Raw genomic sequence first — 22,547 nt, forward strand, 5'->3', positions numbered from 1 at the left:
AATTATGTGGGAATTTCACATCTACACACAAACTACTGCTTTATCAAATCAAATTCCACGCATAACAACACTACAGATATTCTGTTCTCTATTATACAGAACACCTGGAGAAATCAAATTTACTGTCAATATGCATACAACACTCAACCCAATCAGGTGACTGTAACTAAAGCCCAAAGAGTGATTATACAGCAACTAAAGCCCTCCTCTGCAGAGGACAAGCCTTTATTGATTTTTCTTTATGTAGTTTTCTCAGATGTCATGCTAGTCACATGATGCCACAGGATCCTCCTCCGTGGCACTGGGCAGTCCTCAATGCAGAGAAGTGATAATGTGAGCACTGTTCTCTGTGGCATTGTATATAAGTGCAGGGTGTCATGGTACCACCCTTCCCTTCTTCTCCAGGCCTAAGACATCCTTCCCTCACAGGAAGCAAGTTGAATGACAGTGGGTGTCATCATATCAAAAGAAGACCAGTGTTAGATCCAGAGCATTCAAAGCTGTTTTCCCAGTCTGTTTTTTTTTAATGATTTTCAAAAGCTGGAGTTGAGCTTTAAGGCATACCCTGCTACTTTGCATTGAGTTTGATGAAAGTGCTGGCACAGCTTACATCCATATAAAACAAAACAGGTAAAAATCTGAATTAGAGGTTGTCAAGATTCTTGCAAAGCACATAATTCTACCTGAAAGGGATCCACTTTCTTTTTGCAACAAAACTGGAGTTCTACTGCAAATATCTTAACAATTTACAGCACATGAAAAGTCAAATAAGTATATTATCTTAGAAGGCAGCTTTTGTGTAATGATGATCTGTGAGTTTAAACTTGAGGAAATACAGGAAATCAGTAAAATAACAAGATCTACACATCCAGGTAGGAAGGCAAATGTACATTCTGTATGTATTAGGTGCATATTTACAGCCAATGGTCTCTTTTACAGGAGATTTTTGAAACAAGTCTTGAGTGCAAAAGATTAGATTAGTAAGGACTACAAAGCTCCTTTAGCATTTTTCAGACAAGTATATGTGAAAAACTGCATTTGTACACATTTTTCAGTGAAAGCATATATTAAGATACACAGCAGTGAAAGCTTGCTTCTTGTTGGTCTTGTGTAAGAAATAAGAAAATAAAGGAACTTTCCACTACTGAAGAACACCCTTGCATTACCCTGTTCCCCTCTATTTAGCAGTCAGGTGGGTTTTGTTTCTACAAGCCCATTGCTTATATGGCAGCATGCAATAAGAAAAACATGAGTTTTAATATAAACATTCTTGATTTGGTGGTCTATCATTCTTATATAGCAACAGTATGAGTCATGGCCCTCCCTTTTGAAGAATAAGCACTGACATTTTGAGGTTGATTGTCCTACAGTTCTGAGTGCACACCAAAGGGTTTTATAACATTGGAAGTCTTCACAAGTGTATGAACCTAGCGCTACTCCCTCCCAGCCTCACCAAGCTTATGTCATTACAAGTTCCTTGTGTTTATATTTTTAGACCCAGAAATAACTATAGAACTTCATTATTATTAATTAAATTGTATATCTGGGCAAAATAGCACATATGCAGTAGATAGCTGCAATACATACTTATTTCCTCATGTTTTATCCTTTTAAAAACAATGCAAGTACAGAACAATACCCGTTGACCCTGAAAAACAATCCAGTGAGCTCCTAATGTTCTGTGTTCTTTGCCTGCTCTAAAATCTCAAGCAGTGTTATCTGCCCTAGCAAGTTCTCTTCGTTGGACTATAAATAACCACCCCACAGGTTATAGGGATGAAGAGACTGAGGTGTTCTGCAGGCCATATCAGGAATGGGAGGGTTTCAGCAGCAGAGGCAGTGCCCTCAAGCCAGAAAGCAATGGACAGGACGAGATCTGGCCAGGTGCTGATTGACAAACTACAGACTTGTGAATCAGCAGTGACAATTCTGATAGTCATGCCCTTTGCAACATGTCTAATCCCATTGCAGTGCAAGCAGTCACAGCCTATATAAGGGTGACAAGACTTCTAAATTCAGCAGCAGTGTTTTCATTCTATCACAGGAGACAACATAGGATGGACTTCACTGATAGAAAGAACAGGTATTTGTAAGACTTTGCAGGGGGCCTAAGGGAAAACTGTAAGTGCAGATACCTTTTATAAATAGGTGTTGCAGCACATATATTTTTCTTTATTTGAAGGCCATAGTTTTACTTTAAGCAGAGTAAGAGGACATAATCCATTATATAGTGGGACCAAAATTTTGGGGAGATTTCAGTCTTAAAGCTGAAATTGAATTAGCTTATATTTTGCCTCCCTGGTTCTTTCCTCCACCTTCCTCATCAACATGCTAACCTTTCTTTTTTTAATGATGTCCTTTATTTCAGACCCAATTACATCATCATTAGGTCTCTGTACTTCTCTGTGCAATGAATGCAGATTATGGCAGGTGGGAGGGCCCAGCAGGCTGCTGTACATAGCTTCCTTCCCCAGTACTCTTTGTAAGAGCTGTGGGACTTGATGCAAGCAGTGGGCTTGCTCTTTAGAGGAATTGTGCAACTATCAAAATGCCTTAAGGGTTGGAGCGCACGGCGATCCTAGGAAGATTGTATTTTTATACAGATCTCCCAAGGCAATGCCCATATGTAATGCTAAGCCTCCATGAGTAAAAAGACTGAGATCCAATGAATAAAATGATGGGCTAGGGACAGTTAGGCAGGCCGTACACAGTACGTTCAGCCTGCCCATGATCGATCAATCAACTTGGGTACAACCAGCATGGTAGGGTTTTACCTGATTATCCCTAGTGGCTGCTATAGCCGCTAGCAATAATCACTGTCTTCTCCCAGCGGGGACGGCTTCCCCCACCCTCCCCCGCTGGGAGAAGACAATTGCCGGGAGGAGGGATTCCCATATCAACACTGTCTGTGTTGATGGGGGAATCAAGCAAATTTCTTTCCTGCAACCCATGGTTTCTTTCCGAGAACCTGGCTAGGGAGTTAATAAATAAATGATGCTGGACATCCTCCAGCCAGAAAATAAGGTGGGCTCTACCTGACTTGCTGCAGCTCACACTGTGCAGTGAATGCAGAGTAAGCAATTTCAGTTCAGAAAAGGAGCACAACAAGGAGTACAACTGTGCAAGACTGAAGGTAAGGCTGGAGTTCAGCTTCAATGTAAAAAAACACTGCATTCTCCTATCAAAGTTATTAGTTGACGGAACACTGGTAGCTAAGAAGCAGTAAATCACTCATGATTTTGGTGTCTTGTCAACCAACAATGGTAATCAAAAGGAACAATGGAATAGACAGAGATAAGCTGAGCATAGACAGTTATTTTTTTAACTAACCGATTTCTCTCTCCGCCCCCCCCCCCCCCCCAACCACCCAGTCAAGTGGCTGCAGCGACTGATTGACAAAAGTTTTCCACCATGTCCATTTTTCAGAAGTTGATTTAACGACTGACTTCTGTCGAACAGGGAACTATTCGAAGATTGGTCAGTCCCTACTGAACTGGCTGAATTTTGATCCATCAATGCCCAGCTTGGTCATTGTGACATCTGTGGCCTACTTGAATCCGAACATAGGCAGAATACCATTAGTGAAAAAACCTGCAGCAGTGACTGACCACTATAGTGCATACCAGCGTAAACAAGATAAGATATAGCAGTAAACCATATCAAAATTCCACGCAACACTGATTATTGGTTGGGGTACAGTGCTAAAGCCTAGTACACACTATTCGTTTTTTCCAAACAACCCAGCGGGTTGAACAGAAAAAACTCAGCTCTGTTCGGAGCCACTATACTAACTATGCAAAGTTAGTATAGCGATCTCCCCCGCTGAGTTATTGTGTTCAGACGGGGGGTGGGAGATGCCCCCGGCCCCCCCCCCCCCAGAACACTCTGATCAGCACTCCGCCATTGGCTGAGAGCGATGATCAGGAGGCAGTGGGCTGCTGGACTGACCGACATACACATGGGCCGAATGTCGACCGTTTTTCTTTTAACCGCCACATGTCTCCCAACATTTGGCCCGTGCGTACCCGGCTTAATGGTGAGAGTTTCACCTTGCCCATGTGTGAGGGTTATTTAAAATGTTATTTGTTTATAAATACAATACACCTGACTGTTTTTTTTCTTCTCAGCAATGATACAACATACACCTCGGTTTTTAGACCATGGTTACATTCAGTGATTGCTAGCACTTTAATTATAACTGGTAATAACATAAAAAAGCAGAATGTTAATGCTGTTTGATCTCTCCGCATGTTTTATCTATCTTGCATATAATGGCATTAAAGATTATCGTTTTAACCCTAAACAAATTACGAAAAGTATACCTATCTTTTCACCAGCACACTTTGGTCCTTTGGAATAACTATTCAAATTGCAATTCTATTTTGTTCCGTAAGAGCAATAGCAATCCTTGAAATGCAGTACCTGATACCAGCCAATCAGAATTCACACTTAGTTGCTATGGGTTACTTAAATGCACATTACTATTGCTCTTTACACTGCCTTATTAAACAATCCTAAGTTAAATTTCACCACTCGGGACTTTTCATTACCAAGGGCAAGTTGATGCCCTAAAACAGATTGTTCTTACATGCCAATACTTTTGCCACAAATCCAAAAAAAAACATATTAACATATTTTAGATAAACTTGACAAACTGCTCTGCCTGATGCAAACAGTATGCAGTAATGTACAGTCCTTTTGTCCCTCTTTCCTAATACAAGTCTACCACTTAGGACTGACAAAGTAACCCCTTGAGTCCCCTGAGTCATTTTATTATGGCACAAGGATAGAGGCTATTCATCCCAGCACTGTTTAAAAAATCGCGCCGTCTCAGTGGCTTCTGGAACCACCGGATATCAGTTACAGCTGGGGTTTAGCACTAAGCCCAGCAGCTCAAATAATCAGCGCCAGGGCTTCTGATGCTTCTACAAATCGCTTTTGTGCTTACATTTGATGATCTGGATAACATTTGCATTCACAGCGCAAGCATCAGTTGCTCAGATAAGCAAATGCAACATCATTCAAATTTTTAGTAATCCCAAACCTGTGAAAAAGTAATTGTTGTGCTAACTTATGCTCTGGTAAATCAGATTGTTATCTCTTAGGGTTGGTTCACACTGAGGCAGCACGACTTACAGTGCGACTGCCTCAGGCGACCCAGGACACGACTCAGCGGCGACTTGCAAAACGACTTCTGTATGGAAGTCAATGCAAGTTGCCCCCAAAGTCGTACAGGAACCTTTTTCTAAGAACGGTTCCATTGCAGAGAACGGGACGCTACTTGTCAGGTGACTAGGTCGCCTGACAAGTCGTCCCAGTGTGAACCGAGGCTTAATGTTAAGCTAACATTTATTGCAAACCAGTTTCCCCCTGCATGTGTCACAATGTAGCACTGAAAGGGGAATTAAGCTCTTAAGTAAAATGTTTATGTTCGCTTTGAGCTTTACCATTCCACTACATTAAATAAAAGTCACACTATTGTGATATCCCTTGGATCAGTAGACTGTTGATTATATACAGGATTAGGGTAAAAATATGGAGGTGAGCAAATGTATGTACAGTAAATGTTGAATTGAGAAAAAATATAGGAAAATGCATTTTTTCTAAGGCACAAGTGCCCCCTCCTCCTCCTGACTTTTTCAATAACTCGAATAGGACTAACAGTGGGCTTTATGCAGAGGATGTGCTGCCCTGCATTTATGATGCCCAAATGTCGCTGCTGTTTGCTTTGCATAAACCTTGGCCAATTTTCCAGCATCAAAGTTAAATCCACTTTCTTCCCGTTGGACCACCAGGCCAGAATTGGTTGGAAACTTCTTTCCCTCTTCAGTTGACGCAACAGTTAACAGTTTACCTGAATTGAGTATATCCTTCCATGTTAAAAAAAATAAAAATAAACAGTATACAGTACAATGTATACAGACCTGAAGAACACACCTCAATAAACTCATTAGTGTCAAAAACACTCAGATTAAAGCCTGGGGTTTAGGGAAGCAATGGCCCTAACACAAGATCATTTTATAGAAACATAGAAAAGTAACAGCAGAAAAAGACATAGTCCATCAAAGCTTTCATTTTTTTTTTTTTAATTGTTTTGTTTTTTTCCGTTAACTTTGTTCTCTGACTATAGATCTATGTTAATCCCAAGCATGTTTGAAGCCATTTACTGTTGACTGTCTCACTATCTCTTTATAAAATATGCCAGAGTTTTTTAAAAGTAGAGAAAGTTTTTAGAAGAAGCTGGCATATTTTATTAAATGAGCTTGTGCTAGGGCTGTTGCTTCCCATAACCCTGGGGTTTATTTATAGAAAGGCCCCTAATTTTGGGGATAAGATAATACAGAGTGTTATTGATCCACTAAGGAGAAGATTTACTTTCCTTGACTCAAAGGGTTTTTTCGCTTGTGGAAGGAATAGAGAGAATAGGAATAGAACAAATATGAGAAAAACCTTCTCATCCACAGGCGCATTACCGCATGTCACATATATTCTGGAGTTTCCTGCAATATGTGAGTCACACTAAAAACCTTTACATAAGAGGATCTCAGAAAATATATACAATATCATAGTTTATCCTTACACTACAGAGAAGTACATATCAGTGACCCTCTTCATCACAATTTTGAGGAGTTGGAAAATGTTAGGCTGCATTGGAGAGGGATTAAGGTAAAATGTATATCTCAGAAAGTGGCAAAATGTTTTTTTAATTTGCAAACATTGAAACCCAAAGGTCTGGATGTGGAGCTTGATATCAACTGTTTTATCAGTGCTGCTTAATATTTTTTCTGGATCTTGCATATGTTCTGATTTGTTTATTGGGATTCGAGGATTTAATTTTTGTTCTTCAACGCTGTATAAAATTTTTTGTTTAGTTTAAATACCTGGCTATACGCATCACTAAGGATTTCAAGTGTTATGTGGATCTCAACCTCAAAACTATAATCCACCAACTCTCCACTAAGGATGAGTGCTTGTTCTTTTTTCCCTGTTGGAGGTCAAAAGAACCAACCTCATTTAAATATTTTATTAACCTAAATTTGTTCACATATTTAGCCCTTCCCCTATCTGGATAATGAAAAAAAAAAACTTCCACAAAACAGTGTACTTTCTTCATTTATGTGGGCAAAAAGCTCTCACTAACCTACAAATGCCCACAGCCAAAGAGGGCCTGCCCCTACGTAACCTATGTTACTCTATAGCTTCACTTACTGTCACTATTAGGTGGTGGCACACCTTACCTGCATTCCTATGGTGGAATTGGAGGTAACTATATTTAGATCCTCTCAGGGCCCTTGGTGTTTAACCATTTGCCAACAGCCCTATTGTAGCTTTACTGTTACAGGGCAACAGCTGTGCGCAGGATCATGTATATATACGTGATCCTTCACTTCTGGGTCTGGGGCACCCATGCATGTCACCGGCAGCTCGCTCCTGCTGTGATTGTGCACAGCGGGAGCTGATAAGCGGGTACAGTGGACTCGACATCTGCCAGCACCCGCCGATTGCTTGTTACACAGGCAGAACGGCAGTCTGCCTATGTAAACAAGGCAATTGGTGTTCTGTCAGTATGGAAGGCATTGATTCTGTGTTCCTGCAAAGCAAAAACATGTATCAATGCCTTCCCCTCGTAAAAACCCCTTCCCCACAGTAAGAAAACAAACACTGGCTAGGGGTAAATCTTCTGGAGCTGAAGTGATTAAAGAGGAACTTCAGCCAAAGAAAATAAAAAAACCTGCAGCAAACACAGACATTTCTGATTTAGGGAGTTCATTTTTAAGCTGAGTCTGTATTTGTTATGGAATGATTTATTAGTACAGCACTCACCTGTGCTGTGTGGGCAGCCATTTAAAGTATGGGCGTTTCTTCCAGGATATGGATGACAAACACCCACCTTGCGCCGTTCTGTTCCTCCTTGCTGTGCCCTGTGCTTGTTCTAATCCTCCTCGCTGTGCCCTGTGGAAGCTAATCACTGAAACAAATAGTCCCTGGCTCGCTCTTCCTCCCATGTACAGGCGTCTCTGCATGCCCCTTTGCCCTCTCAAGCATTGATCCTAAACTTCTGGACACACCTCCCACCCTTCTTCTTACCCTAAAGCATTGATACTAAACCTCTGGGCATGCCTCCCACCCTCTTTCACACTCTCAAGCATTGATCCTAAACCTCTGGACTTGCCTCTCCACCCTCCTCCAAACTCTGAAGCATTATTCCTGAACCTCTGGACATGCCTATCCATCCTCCTCCACCCTCTCAAGTACAAAAAAAAAATAAAACATGCCTGAATACTCCTGGGGTTTGGACAGTGGTGTCCCAGGAATCAATGGGAGCACACACTTCGTCATTTGTCTACGCGATCAGAGCAGGAAGTACATTGGGAATTTTTTTATTTTATTTACTATCCAATAGTTTTATAGGAGGGGGAAAGGATTCCAACAACAAGAATTTTAGAAATAGACCCACAACACCTATGAAACAACCTTACAGACGCGGAAAGACCACAACTATGTGGTATAGAAATGTAGAAATACTGCGCTAGCAACACAGTGGCAAAAAGCAGCAGCATACAATGCGATAACACCAAAAAGTCTAAGAAATGGGGGAAGCTGCGCTAAAAAACGAAGTCCATAACGGTCAACATCAGGGAAAACAAAATGTCTATTGGGAAGATGCAAAGAAATAATAATACCACAGTGTGCATATACAAGCAGTGTGCCCAACCACCGTAGCTGTTGATTGAGCTTACCAAATGGCAAGCTTAAAAGGCAGATGGCTATAGCCCAGCCAAGGCCTTTTCAGCTTGCTGATGATCACGGTGTTCGGATGGCAGGGGGTCAATCTCTAAGGCCCACTTCCGGTATCCACGTACTCAGTTGAAAACCTTTTACTGAAGCTGCTCTGGTCCCACACTGAGCTGTCAGCAGTGGCGTCGCTGTGGAGGCGGGTGTAGAGGAGGCAGCCGACAACAGAAGCCCCATAGTGGGCCTTAGATTGACCCCCTGCCATCCGAACACCGTGATCATCAGCAAGCTGAAAAGGCCTTGGCTGGGCTATAACCATCTGCCTTTTAAGCTTGCCGTTTGGTAAGCTCAATCAACAACTACGGTGGTTGGGCACACTGCTTGTATATGCACATAGTGGTGTTATTATTTCTTTGCATGTTCCCAATGGACATTTTGTTTTCCCCGATGTCAACCGTTATGGACTTCATTTTTTAGTACAACTATGTGGTCCCATCCTCCCAACTCCTGGTCCCTTGTGCCTCTCCAGGGCAACCTTACCATTCACCACCATCATATGATCCCTAATCATCATGTTTGGGCCAGATCAGATATCACAACTCTTGGCCAACTTCCTCCAACAGGTGATCAATGCATTGTTTGACTCATTGAAAAAGGAATTTAACCTGTCCAACTGTATGCTTTTTTTTTTCAGATATATTCAAGTCAGGCATACTGATAGAGCTTAGTTGCTCCAGCTGCTACCCATATAGAAAGACCCTATTAAAGCTTTACTGCTTCATCATACCCTATATCTAAACCACTCTCCTCCCTGTATACATACCATTCCTTCAAGCTAGGCACTCTGTTCTGTCAATAGTAGAGCAACATCTCTGATCTCCAGGAGGAAGCTTGGAATTCTACATATGCTGCACTCATATCAGTCAGGGATAATTTCATCCAACTAAATTTCCTGGCTGTTGCCCTGGGAACCATCCTGGGCTCAGACCCACTTGCTCTTCTGTTGGGTTTCTAGAATGACCCCACAATATCTAAACAGTAGAGAAATCTTGCTCAATTGGAAACTCCCATCCTGAGGACATTGATGCCTGGCCAAACTTGACAAGATTTGGTCTGCCTAGATACAAACAAGACAAAATCTGATTCTCCCCCAATTAAAAGAATAAACTTTCTTGCTATGCTTGGTCCCCTTCTCGCCTTTCTTCCTCCACTACCCACGTTCCTCACCCTCCATGTCATCCCCTCCTACAGTCCCCATTCTAACTTGTGGTATTACATGGTAGTTATTACTGCAATCTTTTGTCACACCTTTATTATGTACCCAAATGAACAGCTTGTTGACTGGCATTGCTTCATCCGTGGCAATGTGAATTTCATCCTCAAATTGATTTGCTTGATTGTACTTGAGTACTGTGACTGTTTTATATTATAATTAGTTTCTCTATGTGCTTGGGAAATGTGTACTCTCCTCCCCTTCCCTTCCCCCTTTTCTTTGTTCCCTTCCCCTTGTACATTCTTTATAACTTGAATAAACTTTACCTGTTAAAAAAATGCATTTTCTTCTATTTTTTTTACTATTTTTGAAAAAAGGAAAAAAAAAAATTCTACCAAATTAAAGAATTATTTGGCCTGTATAATACATTAGGGTAGACTACAAATGCTAAAAGGCAAAATTTGTGGAACCATGACATCACTAAAATAAAAACAAAAAAAAAGAAAAACACTGGGGGTTATCTACTAAAGACAAATCTACTTTGCACTACAAGCGCACTTGAAAGTGCACAGGGAGTACACTTGGAAGTGCAGTCACTGTAGATCCGAGGGGGACATACAAGGAAAATAAAAAACAGCCTTTTAACTTGCACATGACTGGATGATAAAAATCAACAGAGCTTTCCCTCATTTCAGATCTAACCCTCACATTTACAGCGACTGCACTTCCAAGTGCACTTTTAGTGCAAAGTGGATTTGACTTTCGTAAATAACCCCCACTGTGTCTCAAGGGGGTTTAGGGAGGAAAAGGCCTGGGGACTCAAGTGGTTAAAAAAGCAAGACAAACTATCAGTTGTTAGGGGGGCTAAATGAATGAATGAAATGCTGATAGCTATTACAGAGAAAATCTACAAGTCTGTGGGGGTTATTTACTAAAGGCAAATCCACTTTGCACAAGTGCAAACTACAAGTGGAAAGTGCACTTGAAATTGCACTGAAAGTGCACTTGGAAGTGCAGTCGCTGTAGGTCTGAGGGGGGCATGCAAGAAAAATAAAAAAACAGCATTTTAGCTTGCACATGATTGGATGATAAAATCAGCAGAGCTTCCGCTCATTTCAGATCTACCCCTCAGATTTACAGCGACTGCACTTCCAAGTGCACTTTCAGTGCAAAGTGGATTTGTCTTTCGTAAATAACCCCCTATATACGTAATACAATGATGTAAATAGGGCAAAGCAAACCTTGCATAGGTGTGAAAGTTACATGAAAGTAAAAATTACTTTTAAGATGAACTTTAGTGATAACTCAAATATGTCCCCAATTGTATACACCTCAAAATATGTTCTAAAGAATAATTTACTTTTAAAGAGTTAATATCTTGTTTTCTGGATTTGTGGTGAATGTGATGGAATATTTAAAACTTTCTGTTTTAAGACTCCAGTGCTATATAATATATTAATTCCAATTATAGTGACATGGCCAACATGTGCCAAAAAGTTCTTCTTTTTGGCCCCACACCATAAATACTTACTTATACAGTATTTCTTGTAAGACAAGCACCTGATTCTGTACCCAATCTTACTTCAAAGACTTGCATACACTGTATCATAAAAACACATTATGAAGTTGTCGGGATATTTACATTTTAGCAAATTAAAAGACAGTCTTTTATAAAACCACAATGCTCTACAGAACACTGGGGTCCACTTAAAGTACAGAGGTGGTGATGTGGAAAAATTAAAATTAAATACAAGGCTGCATCCATGGTTATAAAAACAACCTACTAACATGGCATATTGTTCTTTTTGTGTCTGCCTAGTTTCTATTCACTCAGTCTCTTGTTGGAACATTTGCAGCAGATGCTAACATTGGATCTGAGCAGCACATGGTCAGGCACCAAAAATACTGCAAGCTTCAGAGCAGCAGCAGGTAAACAACCCAAATGATCAGTTTGCTCCTAATTTTGGTAAACAGCAACCGTAATTCCACTAAATAAAATAATAATAAAAAAAAAAAACTAACAATCCACTCTGGTCAGAGCAAACTTTTCATCCTGTTGGTTAAAAGAGCCATGTTATTGGGCATTGCTGGTTAAACTACTAGATGAGCCGCTCAATCCATTTTCAGCCTTCTGAAGAGTCCTGACGGCACTTGGAACCTGTAATCCTGTGTACAATGTGATCCCACCACACCATGCCTGAAAAACAAAATAAACACATACAAGAACACAGCTATAATGACTGAATGTTCACTAGACACACAAAATGTAATATGTGATGCAGAGCTCTAAAACCTTGTGTATCTAAACCCAAAAACAAATGTAATATTTTGCAGCTTACCAGTCCTTTCATGTGACGGCTATAACCAAATGCTTTAACGGTATACAGTATTTAACAGATTAGAAGGGAGCTAATATGAGGAGTTTATTGTTAGGTTTAACATACACTTCATTTAGAAAATCGTTGGTACATCTCCTTTAGTTGATGCATTTTTTTGGTGACCACTTAAAAAAAAAAATAGGTGCTGACCTGTAACCTAATTCTAATTGTCAATTGGCAAAAACACTCAGAATGATTTAGTCATATCTTTGACGAAACGTACGTCGGGTGGGAGGCGTGCTGACGTCATCGCGGTCTATCGTGTATTGGTGGACGGGTGTCTGCGAGCCGACCGGCATCTTCTTATTGAGCGTTTTTATTCCTGTTTTCATGTAAGTGCATTACTTCTTTTTTCAATAAATTATTTTAATGGATTCACACTATGGAGAGTCTCTTTTTATGTCCCCCTAATATGCTTACAGGCTTGCTATCGCTTGCCTTTTGGTAAGCGTGTATTCTTTGCGGTGGAGGTTCACTGTCATTGGTGTTGGTTTATGCACACAAGAATCATTTTATCAAGATTCACTTCACTGTATGCCATTTCTGTATAGGACATTTTTTGATGGTATCCCTTTTATGTGGTGATTTATCATTGTATTTCACAATTTATGGACTGTCACAATATGCTTATTTAAACAATTTTTTCAAAATATTTTTTCAAATTATTTTTTTTCTTTTTCCTTTTTTTAGCGCAGCCTCCTTCTTCCTTTTAGCGATTTGCAGGGATTTCCTCTCACTTCCTGGCAAAGAAAATCTGACAGGGGTTATAACCCTCCTTTGCTCTATCCAAAATGAAAACAAAAATTGCCTATAGTTCTACTTTAAACACATTTGCATTTAAACTTTAGCCAAACCTTGGACTATGAAAATAAAATCTAAAACTACTGTCAGGTCTTTATTGCTGTCTGTGTCACCAATGAGTTGATGTTCTCCCACTACCTATTAGGCAGATACAGATAACGGGTGGTCTCCAAGACAGGAATCGAGGGAAAATCTCTCCACCAGGAAAACAAACAATATAATAAAATGTAGAATGTGAAAAGTTAGAGTCTTTGATAAGTTTTATTCCTCTCAGTAAAAAAAGTTTTGGAGTTTTACTTTAAATAGACTTGTACTGCATCCATACACAATAAAGACTGCAATTAGCTACCAGAGCATACGCTATCACAGCATGCCTGTAACAACCCAGCTTCCTTTATTGACACCAGAGCTATACCAACTTCATATTTAAATACTGACTTTCATGGATGCTCAGAAGTAGGTCACTCATGAACCAGGTAATGGGTTGTGAGAGGCAGGAAGGGGGACTATTTTCTCCATATGGTACCACAGTCAGCTACAGTCTTGGTTTTAACTTGTATTGCCATGCTACAGTTTAATTTTACCTGAGGCTTTAGCTTCTAAAAATGGGTGCTCATAATTTCTTAACCACATTGCAACAGATCACTAGCCCACAAATCCTATACAGTGTATCACACCAAAAAGTTTATTTGTTGTACTATGTTCCTGCTTCTGACTGAAAATGAACTATATGAAAAAAAAGATTTTAGTTGTATTTAAAGGGTCTCTGAGGCGAACTTTGGATTTCACTGAACTACATGTTCCAACAATTTTCTAAGCAGCCTGGTTAAAAACGTTTCCTTTGTTCTGGTACTTTCTGTATAACAGGTATATTTTACTGTTCAGCTAAAAAACAACTCCACTACTTGCACGTACTTGCACCGCTTTAGACTTGAGGTTTAGATCTAAAATGTGGTAGACCAGGCAAGACTAACGTTAAGAATTTCTAACTAATATGCCATACACATAAATTATTATATTGGTGAATTTGCACTTTTTAGTTAACAATAAAGAAGACATCTGTGTAAAATGATTAATTATTATTTTGGATTAAAGTTGATGGATAGCTAGGTTGTGTATGGCATTATAAAAAAATAAACAATCATACTTTCCCCCATTGCCTCTAAGGCTGAATTCACACCTATGCATTTTTAGTGCTTTTTGCATTTTGCAGATTTGCACTACAGCCCATCTAACATGGTTTCCTATGGGTCACGTTCTGTAGTGCAAATCTGCAAAATGCAAAAAGCACTAAAAATGCATAGGTGTGAATCCAGCTTAGGATGGAGATCTGAGCGATCAAACATCACTGATCTCTCTGCTCTTGAGCCTTATTGGAGGTGGGGACTGTCAGTCACCAGTTCTCTGCTCTGCCCTTCCAGTGCTCACTGGAGCACTGGGCTGTGGAGCAGCTGGTTTAGGCACTCAGCAGATGGCTGAGCCAGCTTCAGGTCCAGGCTTCTAGGCAGATCCTGACTATATGGTCAGGATCTTTTCAGAGCCTGGACTGGGTCTGTGACGTTAGACAACAGCAGGCTTTAGCCTACTGACGGTCACAAGAACTAACTGCACTCTTGTGATCCATAGAAGTATAGCCAAAAAAGGCATAATCAGTAGGAGAAGTAAGGGTAGCTGACTGCTAGAGGAACTGTACTTTGCTAGACTGAGCAGGAGGAATAAAAATGTAAGAATAGTTTTCATACAGGCTACTCATCCTCCTTCACAACATTAACGCTTTTGATATGAGACATGACAAATGTTCAGAACTTGTTGTATTATCACTCCAGTACAATTTGAGAATATCTATACTTCACTGTCAATAAGCGAGTATTGGCAGGTATCTTTTGATGTTTGTTCTTAGGAAGTTTTATATCTTTTATGCTGGGCTTACTTTAACTATAACTCTTGGTTTATATGGGGACTTGCAAGGATAAATATTTTACTGATGGTATATAATGAACAAACAGAAAATGTAATCATGCTACATTTTATACTTACCATAAATGCAGGAACAACTGGCTGTGTAAATTTTGTTTTAAAACTATGAAGTAATTGCTTTGTTTCAGAATTATAAAATGAAAGTTGACCTGTGAAGAAAAAAATGATCACTGGTATAAACAGAATAAATCCACTGAACAATAAATATAACAAAACCAATTTAAAGACCATGAGAGGTAATAAAGTAAAAAAATGGTGCAGATAGGAAATAACTGCTTTGCAATAACAGGCAATATTACAGTGATTATAAAAAGTAATACTGCTTTGAAATAAATCCAATTTAGGTTCTAGTCCTGTTTGTATAGCATTTAATAAAAAAACATAAAAAATGAAAGTAAAGTTTATGTTAAACAATATTAGAGCAGTATATTATTGGCGAAGCAATAGTAATGTATCATTTTCTTTTTTCTGAATACACAGTTAAAATACATATGTTTACTGCTTTAACTACCAAAGTATTTATAATTTTGTCTCCCATTCTTGGAATCTATTGATTGATTGAATGATTTGTATAGCGATGCAAATGCGAACTGAATCGCCTCAAGGCGCTTGATCTGTCCTGTGTTGTCCAGCTTCTTAGAAGAGGTAGGTCTTGAGTTTTTTTCTGAAGGCCTGGTGGTTTTCTTCCATGCGGATGTTAGTCGGTAGAGCGTTCCATAGCCGTGGTCCTTGGACTGCGAATCTTCGTTCTCCCTTCGATTTGTAGCGGGACTTGGGAATGAGGAGGAGGTTTTGGTTAGTTGATCGAAGACTGCGATTGGGTGTGTAGTGTTTTATTTTCTCGTGTAGGTATTGAGGAGCGTTTCCTTGTATGCATTTGTGGGTGAGGCAGAGGGTCTTGAATGTGATCCGATTCTTTACGGTTAGCCAATGCAGGCTCCTCAGGGAAGGGGAGATGGATTCCCATGGTTTTTTTCCTGTTACCAGTCTTGATGCCGTGTTTTGGATGAGTTGTAGGCGTGCAATCTGATATTGCGGTAGTCCTATGTATAGGGAGTTTGCGTAGTCGAAGTCGGGAATTAATGATTGTTCCAACTACTGCTGCTTTGTCCTCTTCTGGAACAAAGGGAATGAGTCTACGTAGCAGGCGGAGGAGATGGTGAGATCCGCTGACTACTGATCTATAAACCTCTGCTAGTCAGTAAGGGCACTAACAGGTACTTACTGGTTTACCAAAGCTCAATATAGGCTCAGCTGCCTGTTGACTACACAGAGGTGATGATGCTGATTCACTGCTCAATGCCCAATGAAGAGTTGTAGAGGTGACATAGGAAGGTTAATGACTGAACCAGAAAGATGAATTGCTTGATCAGGAATTATATGTAGTGTGGAAATGTATGTAAATCACAGAATTGGCTGCACAAATTTAGGTAAAATGTATTTTAGCTGTGCATTTAGGTGCTTGCCCCGAGTTTTGCCCTAATGGTTACAGTATGTGTAATTAGTAAAAGAATAAAATAAAAAAAATTAAAAGAAGCTGTATACCTTATAACCTGTATTGTTGATAATCCCATTTGGATACCTTATAACCTGTATTGTTGATAATCCCATTTGGATAAATGGCTGTACAGTACAGTGGATATAAAAAGTCTACGCACCCCTGTTAAAATGTCTGGTTTCTGTGATGTAAAAAAATGAGACAAAGATAAATAATTTATCTTTACCTTTAATGTGACCTATAAACTGTACAACTCAGTTGAACAACAAACTGAAATCTTTTAGGTGGAGGGAAGTAAAAATAAAAAAATAAAATAATATATGTTTGCATAAGTGTGCACACCCTTAACCATCTCAATACAGTGCATTTTAACCCCCTTCCTTCCCAAGCCATTTTTCAGCTTTCAGCGCTGTCACACTTTGAATGACAATTGCGCGGTCATACAACACTGTACCCAAATGAAATTTTTATTATTTTTTCCCCACAAATAGAGCATTATTTTGGGGGTATTTGATCACATCTGCGGTTTTTATTTTTTGCGCTATAAACAAAAGAATAGGGACAAGTTTGAAAAAAACACAATATTTTTTACTTTTTGTTATAATAAATATCCATTTATTTTTTTTAAAAACAAATTTTTTCCTCAGTTTAGGCCGATACTTATTTTTCTACATATTTATGGTGGTAAAAAAAAAATCGCAATAAGTGTATATTGATTGGTTTGCGCAAAAGTTAAAGCATCTACAAAATAGGGGATAGATTTAAAGCATTTTTATAATTTTTTTTTTTTTTACTAGTCATGGCGACGATCTGCGATTTTTATTGTGACTGCGATATTGTGGTGGACACATCGGACACTTTTGACACATTTTTGGGACCATTCACATTTATACAGCGATCCGTGCTATAAAAAAGCATTGATTACTGTATAAATGTGACTGGCAGGGAAGGGTTTAACACTAGGGGGTTATCGAGGGGTTAACTGTGTTCCTAGGGAATGTTTCTAACTGAAGGGGGAGGGGACACACAAGGGGAGGAGACCGATCTGTGTTGCTCTGTACTGAGAACACAGATCGGTCATCTCTCCTCTCTGACAGGACGTGGATCTGTGTGTTTACATACACAGATCCACGTTCAGCCGAATTACCGGGCAATCGCGTGTGCCCGGCGGACATCGCGGCCACTGGGCACGCGCATCGGGTGCCCAGTGACACGCGCCCCCTGGTGGGTAGGTAAGGCGAGGGGCGTCATATGACGCCCTCCCAGACGAGAGCCGCGCCGCCTCACCGTCATATGACAGCAGGCAGGCGGCAAGCAGTTAAACTAATACTTTGTTGAAGCACCTTTTGAATTTATTACAGCACTACACGATCAGATTTTCCGCAGACAAAACCTCAGTTTTTCGTCCAAAGGCTTGTGCCTGGATTTTGTCTTGCATACAAATGGCAAGGAATTATCAGCCAACAAACACGAACATACTGACGTACTACGTGGTTTTTCGGCTCTTTTGCGCCACCCTTTGGGCTCCTTCTGCTAAATTCGTGTTAGTAGAAGTTTGGTGAGTGTTGATTCGCGCTTTTAATTTTGCGCTTTTCAGTTTGTTTCTGAACGACCGTTCGTCAACCAGCCATGTTGCGGAATCGGAGGAGATAACGTGTTATATTTTATTGGCCTTGGAGTTATTGCTTTGACCCAAGTCCAGTCCAGGAACAGGAGGAGGAGTTCTTGGACTAAAAATTGGTTGCTTTATTAATCGTGACCAATTATGTCATATGCCTTTGCTGCGGGAGCTCCAGGAGAATAATCCAGATGATTTCCGGAATTATCTCCGGATGACGGACCCCTGCTTTCTCCAACACTTGGCATTGGTGACCCCCTATATTAAGAAGCAGGACACATGAATGAGGCTTTTATTTTATTTTTTGGTTGAATAATAATGATTTGATTTGGTATATTTTCTATATTTTTGGATGCATAAAATGCACGTTTTGGTTAAGTTCTATTGGCAGATAGCATGTCTAATTTTGTTTTCTTTTTTTAATGCACAATAAAAAAAATTGTGTAGAATAATACTTTGTATTTTGTGTTTTACTTCAAATGACAGTTTGGGAGAAGGCAGTTACATTTAAAAAAATACAATGAAAAATTGACATAGTTGTATCTTTGATCTTAAAAACTACGGGATAATGGTGTTGTGGTAACTTGCCCAAATTAAAAAAAAAAAAAAAAAAAAAAAAAAAAAAGCAGAATAATATTATTCTTGATATCACTAGAAAATAAAAGCCTTTGAAAATTTGTTTGCAATAACTCCATCAGTATCACCAGCAAAGCAGCTTCATTATTATCCCATTAAAGAAGAAGAGAATTGTGCACTGCATTTCGAGATTTCATAATTTTCCACATCACAAATGTTAATTCTCCATTATGAATGCTAGTTTACAAGATCGACCGCTTCTGGCTCATCCTTGCTTCCGAGCATGCGTGTTTGTACTTTGGACTTTTGTCCGACGGACTTGTGTACACAAACTCGGAAAATCTGACAACACATATTTGTCCGCGGAAAATTTTAAAACCTGCCATCCAACAGAACAGGGCCATTTGTCTGCGAAAAATCTGACAACAATTGTCCGATGGAGCATACAAACGGTCAAATTTTCCGCCAACAGCCTGTCATCACACATTTCCCGCCGGAAATTCTGATCGTGTGTACGAGGCTTTAGGCTCCATTCACACCAATGCATTTTTTCATGCTTTTTGCAGAACTGCAGGGCATATTTTTAACATGGGTTCCTACGAAACATGTTCACATCAATGCATTTTTGTGCCTCTGCGTTTTTGGAAAGGATCAGGGACTATTTTAAATGCAAAATGGTGCTTTTCTGCTTTTTATGGTTTAATAGCTTTCAATAGAGAAGCTGCAGAAAAGAATGTAGTTCGTGTTTACTGCGTTTTTACTGCGATTTTGCCACGATTTGCAATTTTAAATCTGCTCAACAAATTTTCCACAAAAAAAAGCATAAAAAACACAAAACGCAAATTGCTGTAAAATTACGGTAAAAATGCAGTAAAAAAACACAGTAAGCACAGCAAAAGGCACTGCAGCAACACTCAAAAGCAACACGCATAGATGTGAAATGAGCCTATCAGCATGGCACATCTTAACTTGGCAATATTTGCCCAATTTTCTTTGCAAAAGCACTCCAAATATGTCAGATTGCGAGGGCATCTCATATGCACAGCCCTCTTCAGATCACCCCACAGATTTTCAATTGGAGTCAAGTCTGGGCTCTGGCTGGGGTATTCCAAAACTTTAATCTTCTTCTGGTGAAGCCACTCCTTTGTTGATTTGGAGTTATGCTTTGGGTCGTTTGTCATGTTGAAAGCTGAACTTCCTCTTCATGTTCAGCTTTCTAGCAGAAGCCAGAAGGTTTTGTGCCAATATTGACTGGTATTTGGAACGGTTCATAATTCCCTCTACCTTGACTAAAGCCTCGTACACACGGTATGATTGTTGGCCAACCGAGCGTCTGATTTTTGTCAAAAGGGCGTGTGCCAGGATCTTGTCTTGCATACTAAGGGTACACAATTGTCATGCCACAAACATGAACGTAGTGATGTACTACAAGGAATTTCAGCTCTTGAGCGCCACCCTTTGGGCCCCTTCTGCTAATTTCGTGTTTGGTGAGCATTGGTTCCGAGCATGCGTGTTTGTACTTTCGACTTTTCTGTGATGGATTTGTGTACTGACCATACGAAAATCTGACGCCAAACCGTTGTCCGCCGAAAATTTACTAGCCTGTCATCCAACATTTGTTGGCCGAAAGTTGGGCAACAATTGTCAAAAGGAGCCTATTAACGGTAAGATTTTAGGACAACCATCTGTCAACAGACAATCCCCTGCCAACAATCGTAACATCTGTACGAGGCTTAGTGCCCCTGTTCCAGCTGAAGAAAAAGAGCCCCATGGCATGATGCTGCCACCACCATGATTCACTGAGGGTATGGTGTTGTTTTGGTGATGTGCAGTGTTGTTTTTGTGCAAAACATATCTTTTGGAATTAATGCAAAAAAGTTCAACCTTGGTTTCATCAGACCATAACACATTTTCCCACATGCTTTTGGGAGACTTCAGATGTGTTTTTGCAAAATTTAGCCGAGCTTGGATGCTTTTCTTTGTAAGAAAATGGTTCTGTCTTGCCAGGCTACCCCATAGCCCAGACATATGAAGAATACGGGAGATTGTTGTCACATGTACCACACAGCTAGTACTTGCCAGATGTCCCTGCAGCTCCTTTAATGTTGCTGTAGGCCCCTTGGCAGCCTACCTGACCAGTTTTATTCTCGTCTTTTCATCAATTTTGGAGGGACGTCCAGTTCTTGGTGATGACACTGTTGTGCCATATTTTCTCCATTTGATGATGACTGTCTTCACTGTGTTCCATGGTATATGTAATGCCTTAGAAATTTTTCTGTACCCTTCTCCTGACTGATACCTTTTAACAATGAGATCCCTCTGATGTTTTGGAAGCTCTCTACGGACCATGGCTTTTGCTGTAGGATGCAACTAAGAAAATGTCAGGAAAGACCTACTAGAACAGCTGAACTTAATTTGAGTTTAATCAGAGGCACTTTAAAAGATGACAGATGTGTACTGACTCCTATTTAACGTGAATTTGAATGTGATTGCTTAATTCTGAACACAGCTACATCCCCAGTTATAAGGGGGTGTGCATACTTATGCAACCACATTATTTTATTTTTTTTATTTTTACTTCCCTCCCCCTAAAATATTTCAGTTTGTTTTTCAATTGAGTTCTACAGTTTATAGGTCACATTAAAGGTGGAAAAAGTTCTGAAATTATTTATCTTTGTCTAATTTTTTACATCACAGAAACCTGACATTTTAACAGGGGTGTGTAGACTTTTTATATCCACTGTATATGCACTTTTTTATATCTACTTCATTACTATTTCACTGGTCCAAAAACCATGTAGAACACTGTGGGGTTGATTTACTAAAACTGGTGCACTCAGAATCTGGTGCAGCTGTGCATGGTAACCAATCAGCTTCTAACTTCAGCTTGTTCAATTAAAGTGTTGCTAAACCCACAACATTAAAATCAGTCTGTATATGCAGTAAAGCATGCTTGTTATACTCACTGTAGAACCTAAGGGGCTAATCCTGCGCATTGTGCATGTGATTGGCACAGGGCTAATCAGCACTGCCCAGACAGAGGGTCAGGAGGCATGCAGCCTCAAAGGACAGTCAGAGGAGAATGAAAACTCATTCTACAAGCTTTAATCAGACACTGATATAAGTCATAAGACTGATATATACTGCTGCTGAGAAAAGGTATTTAAAAGTTTGTATTTACTAAAATAATTGCATTTCCATGTTCTGTGTACTGTGGGAGACCAGATACAGTGAATGCAGGGTCCTGGGTTTAGGAACACTTTAAGCTTTGACAAAAAAAATGGAAGCTGATGCAGAGCTGCACCAGATTTTCCACTCTCCAGTTTTAGTAAATTAACCCCAATATTCACTGTAAAGAACTTGAGAGCCAAGAACAGATTTTGACTTTACTCAGAAATGTATTTGTTGTATCCTTGTTCTGGTGTAGTGACTCAGAATTACTTAAAGTGCATGTAAAGCAAAGAATAAACATGTTACATATTGCAGCTTAGTCCGTAGATATGTTAGCTGCATTAGGTTTCTTTTGTTTAGGCTTTTTTCCCTTTGTTTTTACCTGGTGATCCTGCCAGTGACATAATCCCATCCTATGGTTACAATGCTCAATCTTTGTACAGTATCTATGGAGGGCATTGTTTTCACCCTTTTTCACCATAGGAGAGTAATTGTGTTAGAACTACAAACACCTCCCCCTCCTCTTCTTTATAACACAAGGGTGTGTTATAAAGAAGAGTCCATAGAACAATGCTAACG

At 39.8% G+C, this 22,547-nt stretch overlaps 1 protein-coding gene across 4 annotated transcripts in view; it reads right to left on the bottom strand.

Annotated features, from left to right (window-relative positions):
• Positions 1 to 9,632: 9,632 nt before the first annotated feature.
• FSD1L (fibronectin type III and SPRY domain containing 1 like) overlaps positions 9,633 to 22,547 on the bottom strand; it is a 96,421-nt gene continuing 83,506 nt past the window's right edge. For all 4 annotated transcript variants that reach the window (XM_073636196.1, XM_073636187.1, XM_073636211.1 and 1 more), the window contains 2 exons: positions 15,166 to 15,254; positions 9,633 to 12,146 (listed from right to left, as the gene is read on the bottom strand). In XM_073636196.1, coding sequence (XP_073492297.1) covers positions 12,024 to 12,146; positions 15,166 to 15,254 — 212 coding nt within the window. In that variant the 3' untranslated portion in view covers positions 9,633 to 12,023. The remainder of the gene's footprint in view (positions 12,147 to 15,165; positions 15,255 to 22,547) is intronic.

This window comes from Aquarana catesbeiana, linkage group LG01, assembly GCF_042186555.1.
Source record: "Aquarana catesbeiana isolate 2022-GZ linkage group LG01, ASM4218655v1, whole genome shotgun sequence".
NCBI classification, from domain to species: domain Eukaryota; kingdom Metazoa; phylum Chordata; class Amphibia; order Anura; family Ranidae; genus Aquarana; species Aquarana catesbeiana.